We start from the raw sequence: 13420 nt of genomic DNA on the forward strand, positions 1-13420 counted from the left end.
GAGGTCCAGCCAGTCATACGACGAATCGACTGGTCCCTTGCACCTCAATGACAACATGCACTCTAGAGGTGAGTTTCAAGCCCAGCACAATTCCTCTCGCTGACGAGGAATAGCCACAAGCCGCGTGTCTCCCAGTCACCGCTCTCAAGTCAGTCCTGGTTGATGGAGAATTGCTGCTTCTTGCAGGGCAGGGACCCTTTCTTCATATATACGACGGAGACGGCGTCATCATTGCATCTACCCGGGTCTTCGAGATTCAACCAGTCTGTGGGATTCAGATCGACTCCCACAATGCAGGCGAGGTCTCGAGTCAGAGCCATCGGGTCGTGCTTTGGGGAGGGGCGTTGTGCCGAACCGCTTTATTGACGTTGAACAAAGTCGAAGCTGCTCCGTCACCTGCGGTGCCTGAACTCTGTTTCTCGGGACTATTGAATTGCGGCGATTGGATTCTGGATGCTGCTTTTCACCAGTCCAGTATTCTCCTGCTCAATGCACACAATCAGCTTCTAGAGGTGCCCATTCTTGAAAATACAGGAAAGGGAGCCCTGGAGTGCGGGAGACCGGCCGCAGTGACTGGCCCAAGGTCATTCCTGTACTCCGGCTCTCTTGCCGTCAGCAAACCCGGGCTGGTTATTGTGGCTTCTGGAACTGTCTTTGGAGAGATTCTAGTTTGGACTTGCTCAAGGGAAGAAAACCACAGACAGTGGTCCTCATCACTGAGACACGTCTTCAATGGCCATAGGGGCTCCGTTTTTGGTGTGTCCATCTCTGACGTCTTCGAGCTGGGGCCCACTCACACCCGCTTGTTGGCGAGCTGTTCCGACGACCGCACGGTAAGACTCTGGGATATCAGTGACTGTGACCGTACGCAACCCGACTCCAGTAGTGGCATGGAATCAGCTGAAACAGGCTTTGGACGTGCCAGCCAAGTGGGTGAGACTCAGATTGCATCCGCATGGGGCCATCTCTCCCGCATCTGGGGTGTTGGATTCGTACAAGAGCAGGCGTCCAACAACAGCAATAGCGTCTGCCTTCTGTCCAGAGGTGAAGATGGTGCCTGTCAGTTGTGGACCATCGAGCTGCAGATTAGGAGTCGGCTGGAGACCCCTTTAACGGCGCTCCTCAGACCAGAGTCAAGTGATCGACATCACTCTGGGAAGAATGCATGGTCCATGACACAGATCAATGACGGTCAAGGTTTGCTCGTCCACACTGGCGGTGCTGATGGACAGATAATCTCTAGAAGAGTCGACGTCTCTCGTGGGAGTCTTGCTTCATTTGTCACCCATTCAATACCCTTCAAGGACATTACTGGTTCCTCGATGTCACTGAAACACTACTTGTTGTTGAACTCGCGTGAATGCCTGGCAGCCACAGATCCAGGCGAACTGTTCCGACTGACTTACGACCGTGACAAATTGAACTGGAGCAAATTGATGCCGAAGTCTGGGAACGGCGGCCTTGTGCTTTGCCCGACTGGCAGCCTGCAGCTCGTTCTCGTTGCATATCAGAGAGGGGGGCTTTCGGCGCTGCGCACCAATCACGACTCTTTGGTACCCGTCAAATGCGACCTCGAATATGCAATCTCTTGGATGCGGTTCGCGTCTCCACGCTCGACAAAATTGCCGGAGTCGACAACTTGTATTGTTGCCGTATTGGCGAATAAGAAAGCTGTCATCCTCTGGGTGAGCATGAATGACGCTTCAATTCAGGTGAGGCACACACCTTTGGAAACACCAGAAACTTTCATTATCACATCCTGTTGTTACGACAGTTCAAGCGAGGTGTTGGTTCTGGGTTCCCGCGCCGGTGCACTTGCAATTTACTCCCATGTGAGGCCTCACGCAGGAATATCCGAGGAACCGTTCTGCCTCCGCCATGCCCATGGCACAGATAGCGTTACCTCGATCACTATTCTGCGGAAAGACGCGGCGCCTTCCACAGAGACGATTCATATCTTGACGACAGGACGCGACGGCATCTATGCAATTCATCGTGTCAATTGGTCCTCATCCACAGACAGGCGAGGGCCTATTATTGCGGCCGTTCACCGGTCCGCACTTCCGTTCGGCCCCAACATTGAGGATGCTTTTTTTACGTCAGACGCAGGATCATCACCTGTAACAGAGCCGGATCTGGTTCTGTGCGGCTTTCGTTCGACGTCCTTCGTCGTCTGGAATGAAACCCAGCAGTCCGAACTATTATCTGTCGAATGTGGCGGTGCTCATCGGAGCTGGGCGTTTCGAGACTCTTCTTCGGTTGGTGACGGCGTCGAAAAATCCTTCATCTGGAGTAAAGCTGGCAGATTGAACTGGCACTCGGCTCCAGGTTCCGGTCAAAGAGTGATTCAAGAAGGAGGGCAGGGGCGAGAGATCAAAGCCGTGGCACGCAGTCCGTTGCCCTACAATCGCGTGAAAAACGAACACCATGCTCGTGTTCTTATAGCCACAGGAGCTGAAGATACCAACATCCAACTCTATGCTATACCCTGTACCCCGAAAACTGTTTACCGACCTCAACCAACTGACTTCCCGACATTTCGAGCGGTGGCAACTCTGAAGCGGCACACCACAGGCATCCAACATCTACAATTTTCTCCATCTGGTGAACACCTCTTCAGCAGTGCCGGATGCGAAGAATTCTATGTATGGAAACTCAGCTTTGACGTGCCTGGCATCGAAGCAGGAGTTGTGCTGTGGGACATAATGCCGACTGAAGAAGAGGATTCAGATGCGCGGATCATGAGCTTCGATCTGCGGTGTGGCGACCATGGGGACAAGAATTCAAGCGAAGAATACACGATCGTCATGGCATACTCGAACGGGAAAGCAAAAGTGGTGCGATACACACCTGCACCCAGCAGGAATCAAGCGATGTTTGAGACGCTCCGAGAAATCAGCTACGGCTCCTTCTGCGTGATGCAGGCTTTCTTCCTCTTGCCAAGCTTCGTCTCAGCTTCAGGTTTTCGGCCCGACGAGCATCAGGTCGGAGCGCTGTCAGCGGGCACGAATGGGTTTTTGAACCTCGTACTTTTGGATACTCGCTCTGTACCTAAGAAGTCGGCCGCTTCACCGGCTGCAGAGCTGCCGTCGCAGATGGAGGTCCACAGGGTGCATCAGAGCAGCGTCCTTGCCATGGACATGGTCTCCCTTAGCCCAACGACCTACCTCGTCGCGACCGGTGGCGATGACAATGCGCTAGGTCTGACACTGATTACTTCTGCGGCTGCATCCACGATGGCTTCCAAAGGAGAGACCAACACCGAACGGCAATCATTTCACCGCTTTCGAACGATCGTGCTACCTGCCGCTCATGCCGCCGCCCTCACGGCCTTGAAGACCACGAAACCCAGGCGCACACCAACGGGCTACTCGGTCGTTGTGGTCACCGCGGGAAATGACCAGCGCGTCAATGTGTGGAATGTCCATATCGACTCGGAGAGAGACGGTGGTAACCCTGTGGTTCCGCAAGTTGAGGATGATGGGCTTTTGGAAGCGGTCCAGGTCGAACTTGTTGGGACTGGATGGACGGCAGTCGCTGACGCCAGTGATTTGGAGGTCATCGAAGGCGTTCATGACACCGTTGCAAACGGAGATGAGGATGGTGGGAAGGGAGAGTACGCATGGAGGATATTGGTGGTGGGCGTAGGGATGGAGCTGTTGAAGGTAACATCTATAGAAGCGCACGGGCGGAGCTAGACGTGCCTGAATGGCAGAGAAAATAATGATCCAGCGTCGAGTCTCGACCCTCATGTCGACGACCATAGAGCGGGATGGTGACATGGGTAGGCACTCGCATAAGGGGTTGCAGCCTTGTCAATCCGGTAGCCAGCTTTACCCGGCTCGCAAGGGTGGTGCTGACCTCCTCCCACTTGGGCCAGGTATATACCCTTAACAGCGTCCATTTGGAAATGCATGAATACCCCTCCAATTCCTGCTTAAAATCCAACCGAGTCCAGACGATAACCACCCTATGTACCTCGAACGCAACCTCGAGCATCTGAGCTACACACAGCCCTGCCCAACCCAAGTCCAGCCACGTAGAATCGCACGTGGGCAGGAAGTTCTCAACTCAACTCCACTCACCAACCCCATTCTTTGTCCTCTGGCGCGTCCTTTACAGGAATGAATCTGCAAAAAAAGAGTGCAAAAAGAAATGCAAAAATAGTTCCTATGGGGATCGAACCCATGGCCTTCTCCGCTCCAAAGGGGAGACACTTTGTAAAGGAGATGTGATAAACCACTACACCTGGCAATATATGTTAGCAGGCGCGGAAGTCTCGACAAAGAGGGGGGGTGAACGAACTAAGGAACTCATTTATCTGTGTGACAAATCAGACCACCATTTTGCAGTATACAAATTATATAACTTATCATTATTGAATAGCCCTCTGGTCCCCCTCAGACTTCCCCGCATCCAAGCACCTCTCCTCCTTCTGGTTCTCCTCACCACCACCACAAACGACCATACAGCTCTTTTCAGCGCCTTGCAGATGGGATGATGCCTCGTGTGAGCCTCGGAGTGGGCAGGAGCTTAACATTTCGGTACATTCGCCCTGTAGAGGCCCGGTGGGTAACGGACCATGGACCCATCCCATCCCCCCTCCCTCGAGACATCACCTCGGTGTTTTGGGGGGGGGAAATATATACCGTTTTCACTTTCGTCTCGACAGAAAATTCGGCAGATTCTGAAATCGTTTAAATTTGTCAGGGTTGGACGCCGGTTTAGCATTCTTGATTGCTCGATAGCGGGGATTTTGGCAGAGGATAAGAGTTTCTCGAAAAGCGAGGCAAAAGAGATTCGGGCAGATTAGCAAGTTGGTTTGGTATCCAGGGTTTCTTGAGACGGGAGCACTTTTGATAGATCCAAAAGAAGGCGCCAAAGAAAACGAAGCATACTGAAGAGAGAGAAGAAAAAAAAAGGCGTTCGGTAAATATGGAATACGACACGTCGACCATGAATGGAGCGCCCATCACGGACAACGTCAAGCATGAAAAGAACACGACCACCCCCAATCGAGGTCACTTGAGGATCCAATGCGAGCCGACGGACGTCTCCATCCTCCAGGAGCCCGTCACCTTTGCCTTCTCAGGTCGGACCGCGAAGAACCGATTTCTCAAGGCTCCCATGACCGAAAGACTGTGCCATTGGAACAAGGAAGGCGAGGATACTGTATGGACCAAAATCCCCTCTTTTGGCGGTTTGATCTATATATATCCGTGGTGTGCTGACCAAAACTTCACAGTCAGCCCGAGGCGTGCCCAGTCCCGAGTACCTCAACCTGTACCGACGATGGGGCGAGGCCGAGATCGGCATCATCGTCAGCGGCAATATCATGGTCCGGTATGACGCGGTCGAGGCGTACGGCAACCCGATCCTCGTGGACGACCACGACGGCCGCGTCGCCAAGTTCAAGGAAGTCAGCGAGGCTGCAAAGGCTCACGGCTCGCTTTTCATCGCCCAGCTCTCTCACCCCGGAAGGCAGGGCGGCAAGTACCTGAACCCGAACCCCGTCAGCGCAAGCGACATCCAATTGAATATCAAGTGGGCTGGCAACGAGTTCAACAAGCCCAGACCCCTGACCGTCCCGGAGATCAAGGACATGGTGAAAAGTTGGGGCGAGTCGGCGTATCTGTGCTGGAAAGCCGGGTTTGACGGTGTGCAAGGTAGGTACCCCCCCGGGGAATCATTGGAGAGAAAGCAAGACCACGAAAGCTGAGATCCACGACACAGTGCACTGTGCCCACGGCTACCTGCTCGCTCAGTTCCTGAGTCCCACGACGAACCGTCGAACGGATGAATACGGCGGGGACCTGAACAACCGCTCCCGCATCGTGTTCGAGATCATCGAGGAGATCCACCGGCGGGTGCCGGACCCGTCGTTCATCATCTGCGTGAAACTCAACTCGGTCGAGTTCCAGGACCGCGGCACCACGCCCGAGAACGCGCGGGACCTGTGCCTGAAGCTGGAAGCCGCGCGGGTGGACTTTGTCGACCTGAGCGGCGGCACGTTCGAAGGGCGCGCCTTTGAGCACAAGAAGGAAAGCACCAAGGCGCGCGAGGCCTACTTTATCGAGTTTGCCGAGATGATCCGTCCGCTCCTCACCAAGACAAAGATCTACATCACAGGCGGGCTGAGGACCGCCGCGGGCATGGTCAGGGCCGTCGAGTGCGGCGCCTGCGACGGCATCGGCATCGGCAGACCGTTCGCGCAGGAACCTTACTTTGCCAAAGAAGTCCTGAGCGGCAAGATCACGGGCGCCATTGAGAACTTTTCCCCTTTGCCCCTCAACACGCAATCTAGTGGCACGCAATTGAATCAGATCGGAAAGGGGGACCAATTGATCAGTGACTGGAGCGACGAGGGCGAGGTCAAGAGGTGGATAGAGGCAAATGAAAAGGAGACGGCCAGGAAGATCAGCATCTTGCCCGTCGTGGACAGTTCGGGTTATCCACCGCTCAAGGCCGAGGCTGGCTTTGCATATCTCGAGGCCTGAGTCTCTGGAACCGGGGGACACAGCAGAAAGAGATGGCTATAAACCGTTAGAATACCGTAGACACGAATACACACAATCTGTTCGAGAGACTGGACGCGGTTTCTGTTTTCGACCTTTAAATTTCAATTTGTCGTTTGATTTTTCGGATCGGCGCTCATCATGCCTGGCTGGCCATGTGCCAGCAACAAATCATCTAGACTCTGATCTGTGCTTTTCCAGACGCCGGAAATGGACCTCCTGCCACGATCTTTCATCAACACAGGCGTCCCACCATTTTTGGCCGTAGTTTCGATTTTGTGCCAGAAACCAGCACTCTCCTTCGACCGGGCTTTCAACCACCACCACCTCAACAATACATTCCTTCACCACCGGCGCTTAGAATTTCTGGAATGCCTTGACCGCCTTTCCCGTTCGGGGCAACACACGGAGGACGTTGAATCGGACCTAAAAATATCCCGCAACACACTGGTCAGTTTCCTTTTGCTCCCTTCAACGGACCCCGTCTGCAAGAATGGCGAGGGTTTTCTTTCTTACAGTCTTGCTCAATGGTCTGCACTGGCCCACGGTGACCTGGTCACCTTCTTCGACACGGAAAGCCGGGGACACGTGTGCGGCGAGGTTCTTGTGTCTCTTCTCATATCGGGCGTATTTGGGGACAAAGTGAAGGTATTCTCGGCGGATGATCAAGGTTCGGTGCATCTTGGTGGAAACGACGGTGCCGGTCAGGATACGGCCTCGGATGGAGACCATGCCGGTGAAAGGGCATTTCTTGTCTGTTGCAATATGTTAGAACCGAGGGTCACACATATTTTTTTTTCCCCTTGTTTGACGCTGAGAGATTTTTCGTGGCAATCTTGGAAAACAGATTCCTTCGAGAGTTTTCCAGCTCAGTCAAAGGCCAGTGAAGACTAACCAATGTAAGAACCCTCAATCGCAGTCTTTGGCGTCCTGAAGCCCAGCCCGACGTCCTTGTACCATCTTCGGCCGCCCTTGCCGACTCTCCTGCTCTTCGCGGACTTGGATTTGTGGTTGAGGAAGATGTGAGGCTGTTTTTGGTAGGCGCGCTCAGACTGGACTGTCAACTCGGTCGCCATGATTGCGGTGTGTGCGTTGACAGGAAAGGGAAGTTGTGAGGTTGCGCGCAAGGTGTGCAATTTTGCAATCGGCCACGACGCTAGCAACTTGCCTCTGACAATTGACGGTGCGCATTCAAAATTCCGCCAAGACATCCAGGGAGCTAGTCCCAGATCGGCGAGTCGGGTGCTCTTCTAGGGCACGTGATACCGCCACAAGCTCGTGTTTACATCATCCCTCGGTTGGGTTTAGCTCGTCGCGGTGGGGGACGCGGATTGGCCTCAACCAGAACCAACATCCATTGCGAACATGCAGTATCCTTAGGACGACTTTACAGGTCTACTGTCTTGGTGAGGCGACAAGGCGCTGCAATGGCCGACAATACGGCAGACCAGAGGTCTAGCAGACCAAAATCTCGCCAGTCAATCGCTCATATGCCGTCGGCGAAGCCGCCCTCGTCGAGGGACAATGCGACAACCGACATTGCTGCGCTCCAGGCTCGACATACAAACGCCAAAGCAGCCAAGAAGAAGTCGCGCGGTAAGAGTCTCGGTCCAGGAGGACTTGAAGCTTTGAAAGAGTCGACAGGAAACGCAGCCGAGGTGAGAGAAACCGGGGTCTCGTGAAAGGCGGCGCATTTTTGTTGACTTCTATACCAGACTACGACACCCTTCCAGATAAAATCCATACTAAAACCATCCATACCTCTGACGCCACCTAAAGCTATACCGTCCTTTGACGAGCTGCGCAAGAGGAGTACAGGAAAGGACAAGTCACAAGCCAAGAACAATCCCGAAGAGCTTCTCATTGATTTCTCGACACCCGGTCCCAGTGGGCAGAATGCAGGCGCGGTCTCAACGTCGGGCGCCGAGAATGTTGCGGACCCATTTAGTCCCATGGTGCGACGATCCCCGAGGAAGGCTGACGGGGCTGATGGAAGCGCTGAAGCGCTGGAGCGCCAGCAGGAAGAAGAGCGGAGACGCCAGGCACAGAAGGAGGCCATATTGGAAAGGAGAGCTGCGAGGAGGAAATCCCTGGCGAACCGCCGAGTTTCCTTTGCACCGGAGGCTACTTTGCATACGTGGAGCGTTATGGAACTTGCAGAAGACTCAACGACTAGCTCTGCCTCCAACTCTACAAGAAGACAGTCCTCGATGACAGCAGTACACTCACCGGTCAAATTGATGACATCGCCTGAAAAATCAGATGTGCCTTCAACTCCTGCTGAACAGACCGAGGAGCCGCTTGTCAAGGAGTCCCCTGCGAAACAGACGGATCTCCACCAAAAGAAACGCAGACGCAGAAGCTCAGGCCTCGCAGAGCCCACGCTGGATGCTACTGAAGAGTTGATGTATTCGTCGAGTCCTTCAGGTGATGTCACCACCAACAGCAGTCCTGTTCGCTTCGAGGAAGGCATTGAGTCTTCGGATGAGTCAGACACCGATGGCGATACCGCGATGAGCCTAGAGGATGCCACCTCGCACACGGTAGCTTCTGAGGATTCCGGATCAAGCACTCCTTCCAGCCTGGAAGAACGTCTGCGGCAGGCTGCTGAGCAAGCTGGAACCCGCGGTATAGACTATGACGAGCATGGCGAGGATTTCCCCATGGAGATGGCTACCGGCACCGTGACAAACGCCTTTCAGGGCTGGGCACAAGGCCGTGCTCATGAGACCGAAAGCGATGAAATGTACGACCAGGAAAATCTGTACCCAAAGCTAACCTCGCTACCAGCAAAGCATGAGCACGAGGCTGAGATCGACAATGAAAGCGAGGATCAGAGCGGGGAGATGAGTATGGACGTCACAAGCGCTGTTGGCGGCATAGTAACAGCCCGATCTCCCAACAAGAAGGGCTCAAAATCACCTATCGCACGTCGCCGAAGCAGCATGCGGCGCCGCCGCTCATCTGGTAACGAATCCATGTTTGATGAGACCATGGACTTTACAGTCATGCAAGGAGGGATCATCAGTGCTGGAATTGAGGAAACGGTGAACAGCCGCGCGTCCGACGAAGATATCAGCATGGAATTCACGCAGGTAGCTGGAGGCGTCCTGGGTGGAGCTGTCACTCGACACTCCGTGGTCTCCGAACAGACCGATGAAAACGAGACCATGGATATGACCGCAGCTGTTGGAGGAATCTTACCCCCTATTGAGGAGCAGACCGAGCCTCAGACGGATGTGGAAGAGCAGACCGTGGCTATGGACATGACCAGGGCGGTTGGAGGCATTCTTCTGAGCAACAGCAACCAGGCGATGAGACAGTCTCCTGCAAATAACGGCCTTCATTCACCACGACGCCTACCAGCTGAGCAAACCACACCAAAATCTCCACCAAAGACACATCAACACCGGACATCTACAGCCTCAGAAACCGGCAGTCCGAGTATTGCTATGAAGCCACGACTATCAGGCAGATCCCAGCGGAGCGCCACGAAGGCTGCTTCTACTCCACAAATTGCGCAGCCGCAGAGCACACCCGTCAAGTCACAAACTAGAATACAACAAGGCACCCCGTCAAAACAGATCACACCACTCCCTACACGACCCGAATCTCCAAACAAAACTCCCTTGTCTGCAAACGTTTCGCACAGAAGCGCTTCGCCAAAGAAGTTGTTCAAGGCTGAGATCAAAGCCAGGACATCGCCGGCCTCTGCAAAACGAAACACACTCTTTTCACCAGGTAACCAGACTCCCAGTATCATCCTGAAAGCACCCAAATCACAGCTAGCCCGTCGACGGTCGAGTGGGATTGGCATTGACAAAGATGGGATCGGCTCTCCGCGAGTGACTGAACTTCTGGACCGTCGGTCCTCGATTGGAAACGCCGCACCCCAGTTCAAGCTTGTTAGTATTGAGCCTGCAACGTTGCGTTCTGAAGACCCAGAACAACTTGCGCGGGAGGTCGAGGCTGAAAGAGCAGAAGAGCAGCGCAGAGAGAGTGGCAGATTTGTCATGGAACAAGAAGCAGACGAACCTCAGGATGAGAACGTTACTTTACAGCTTAAAGATATGATAGAGTCAATGACGCCGCAGAAACCAAAATCTGGCAAGCTCAAAGGCAGAAAGAGCCTTGCCGTTGGGGGTGCTAGAGGCTTTCTGGGAAAGCGGCCTGCAGAACTCGATATGGATGACGACGAGGAGGCTGACTCAACTCCGAAGCGCTTAAGAGTGGTTTCTAGAGAGGGCAGCCCGGTGAAAAAGGTTCGCCTGCCGAAGCCACCCACCAAGGACGAAACAACTGGCAAACTCGGTACAAGACTTCAGAAGTCACTCCAAGAACTGGCGGACAATGACAAGGCGACTCCAAGTCTTGGAGCAACGTCACCAAGCAAAGACACTGTTGCGCCGAGCCCAGCCATCACTAAACGCTTCAAGGATATCAAAGGCAATGATGAAGCAAGACCAGAATCGTTCGAGGACAAACTTGATAACGTGGTTGGAGCTATCGACATCTCCACAGCTCAGATGGAAGAAGGATCGGCCCGGAGTGAAGAGGAGAAGATCTCCCTTCAGCAGTTTTTGAACATGACCAATATCCATTTCATCGAACTGTCAACCACAAAGAGGAGGCATACAATGGCACAGTCGATTCCGGCCTCGGGATTCGAGACAAGTACGAGCGGCAGTGACACAGCGGACAACTTTGTTGCGGCTGCCACCACGCTGCCACTCCTTGAACTGTATCAGCATGCGACGAGAGAGCTCAAGTCTTACATCTCTGCAGGTCGCAAGATCATCCGCTCTATTGAAGCAGAGACCCTTGCTGATCAACCACCACTTTTCCGAGAATACGTCGATGCTCGCCCAGACGTGAAGATAGTGATGGACAACCAGTTCCGTAATGGCAAGGCCAATGCTCGTCTGCAGAGCAAGGAGGGATGGTATCAGTGGAGAGCGCAACTAGTCGAGGGTCTCAAGAATGGGCTAGAGGGTATCGACCAAGGCATACAAGCTGATCTTCAAGTCTTACAGCAACAGCGACAGATCCTGGATTCTGTGCTCCCTCGGCTGGATCGCGAACGAACTGAACTCGAAGAGCAGAAGGCATCGCTACAGCAGAGCCTGGAGGAACTAGACAGCATTGACCATGATTCTTTGACCAATTTACGGCGAGAATTGCAGAGTGCCGACGAATATTGTCTTCAAAGATCTGCTTTGCTCGACTCACTCCGCGAACAAATGGGAGAAAAAGAAGAGGCACTGCTAGGCGCCGCCGAACTGAAGATTGAGATGGAAGAACAAATTGCAGAAGCAGATCGAGTAAGAGAAGAAAACAAGGGTTGGCCTGTCGCAGATGTCCTGAACCTCAGGTCAAGGGTTGATGCCATTGAGAAACAGACGGGCTGGCGACTGATTGCTGCAGAAGAAGAAGTGGAAGAACCAACCGAGTTCGGAGCTGCCCTCACCATGATGTACAAGGATGACCTGCGACTCTTCTTTTACCCTCAAGCTTTCGAATACAAGGCTCCAGATGCACCACGGCGCAGATCAGGCAGAAGATCAGCATCGACAAGCGGTCCAACTGCCCCTATCAGCTTGACTTACGCTCCCTCAGACCAAGAGGACTCGGACGCCAAACAACTAGAGCCGCCGACCGAGAAACGTTTCTTCTTGCAGTTGGTCAGAAGCCAACTGCACGCGTTTGCCATGATGCCGAAGCGGTCAGTGTCATCCAAAACTATGCTATCAACTGTGTCTCAGGGCTGGGATCTTGCATGCAAGCTTTCGGAAGAACTTCGACTTTTGAATCTTGTAGGCATCACGACGGCCTCAATCCTGAGTGACGAGAAACTCGGAGTCAAAGTCGTATTGATCAGCCCGAAACAATGGCGTGTTGATGTTGAGTTTGCGGTAACCGTCGCGATTCTGAATGACGGCGTCATTGTTGCTTCCACCGGAGTAACAGCGCATCCAGTTTATGGACGTGCAGTGGAACTGCTGAGTGGTGGCAAGGGTAGGAAAGTGCAGCACGCGTTGGGGAAGGAGGTCGAGAGTAGAGTCCTGGGCGAGGGAGCGTTTGTCAGTGCGATCCACGGCTTCGAGGAGTGGTTACGTGGACAGGACAAGGCGAAACAAGCCACCAAGCTGGAGGAAGTGGCAGCGTCTGTTTCTACCTCTGAGCCTGCTCCCTCTGCTGCTTTCTCCAAAACATCGACACTCCCTTCGAGCTCGACTTCAGCTTCTACTCCAGCGGCACCCAAGCGGTCTCCTCTGGCGCCTAAACGAACCAACCCCCTTCAAAAGAAAGCTCTTCCGGTCCCCAAGCAGCGGCACGAAAAGGCGAATCCTCAACATCAACATCCGCAGCCAGCCTCGGAGAAAGAGAACTTTGACCCGTCCTTGTCGGTCTCAAGCAAGACGCAAACCCGTCTGGAAGAAAGAGCAGGCACCGTCGACTCGGCGGCCGGGTGGGAGGATATGCGTGACATGGTGATACCCCGTGCGGCCATCCCGCCCGAGATGCAGGAGGCCATGATGCACACGCCCATCAAGAAGCGCGTGGGTGCTTTGAGGAGGAGTCCGTTCTGATTTGATTCTTCCCACCACTCATCCCCGAGCGATGGGGAGTGATGCCCTGACGATCTGGATCTGGCGTGGTATGAAATGTGATATGAACAAATAGGAGTTTTGGGCCACGGTGCTGTTGCTAGGCTTTGGGTACCGCTTTGGCTTCGAGTATGGAGTTTGGATAATTACCTAAGTATCGATATCGATTCGGACTTGGACTTGACTTTGACTTCTGACTGGAAACTTGGGGTTTGACTTGAACTTGGTGGTATTGCTTCGAATTGGAAAACAGCATCATTATCGGGATGACTGCTCATTCACCGAGTGGATTATTGG

General features: G+C 53.6%; 4 protein-coding genes and 1 non-coding gene across 5 annotated transcripts; 3 read left to right on the forward strand and 2 right to left on the reverse strand.

Annotated features, from left to right (window-relative positions):
• Positions 1 to 47: 47 nt before the first annotated feature.
• On the forward strand, positions 48 to 3698 carry Z520_10405 (uncharacterized protein; the record flags this gene model as incomplete). Its single annotated transcript, XM_016780898.1, has 2 exons — positions 48 to 68; positions 114 to 3698. 2 exons carry the CDS (start codon positions 48 to 50, stop codon positions 3696 to 3698), a joined length of 3606 nt encoding a protein of 1201 aa, XP_016627904.1.
• A 466-nt stretch (positions 3699 to 4164) lies between these two features.
• On the reverse strand, positions 4165 to 4257 carry Z520_10406. Its single transcript has one exon. It is a non-coding gene; the product is annotated as a tRNA-Val (tRNA).
• Positions 4258 to 4935: 678 nt separating this feature from the next.
• Positions 4936 to 6497, forward strand: Z520_10407 (uncharacterized protein; the record flags this gene model as incomplete). The annotated part of the gene is made up of 3 exons (XM_016780899.1): positions 4936 to 5172; positions 5246 to 5666; positions 5734 to 6497. 3 exons carry the CDS (start codon positions 4936 to 4938, stop codon positions 6495 to 6497), a joined length of 1422 nt encoding a protein of 473 aa, XP_016627905.1.
• A 375-nt stretch (positions 6498 to 6872) lies between these two features.
• Z520_10408 (40S ribosomal protein S11) lies at positions 6873 to 7591 on the reverse strand (the record flags this gene model as incomplete). Its single annotated transcript, XM_016780900.1, has 3 exons — positions 6873 to 6941; positions 7032 to 7270; positions 7411 to 7591. The coding sequence occupies 3 exons, from the start codon at positions 7589 to 7591 to the stop codon at positions 6873 to 6875; spliced, it is 489 nt and encodes a 162-aa protein (XP_016627906.1).
• Positions 7592 to 7942: 351 nt separating this feature from the next.
• Positions 7943 to 13105, forward strand: Z520_10409 (uncharacterized protein; the record flags this gene model as incomplete). Its single annotated transcript, XM_016780901.1, has 2 exons — positions 7943 to 8173; positions 8231 to 13105. 2 exons carry the CDS (start codon positions 7943 to 7945, stop codon positions 13103 to 13105), a joined length of 5106 nt encoding a protein of 1701 aa, XP_016627907.1.
• Between the last annotated feature and the right edge of the window lie 315 nt (positions 13106 to 13420).

Source organism: Fonsecaea multimorphosa, assembly GCF_000836435.1.
Source record: "Fonsecaea multimorphosa CBS 102226 unplaced genomic scaffold supercont1.30, whole genome shotgun sequence".
Taxonomy (NCBI): Eukaryota; Fungi; Ascomycota; class Eurotiomycetes; order Chaetothyriales; family Herpotrichiellaceae; genus Fonsecaea; species Fonsecaea multimorphosa.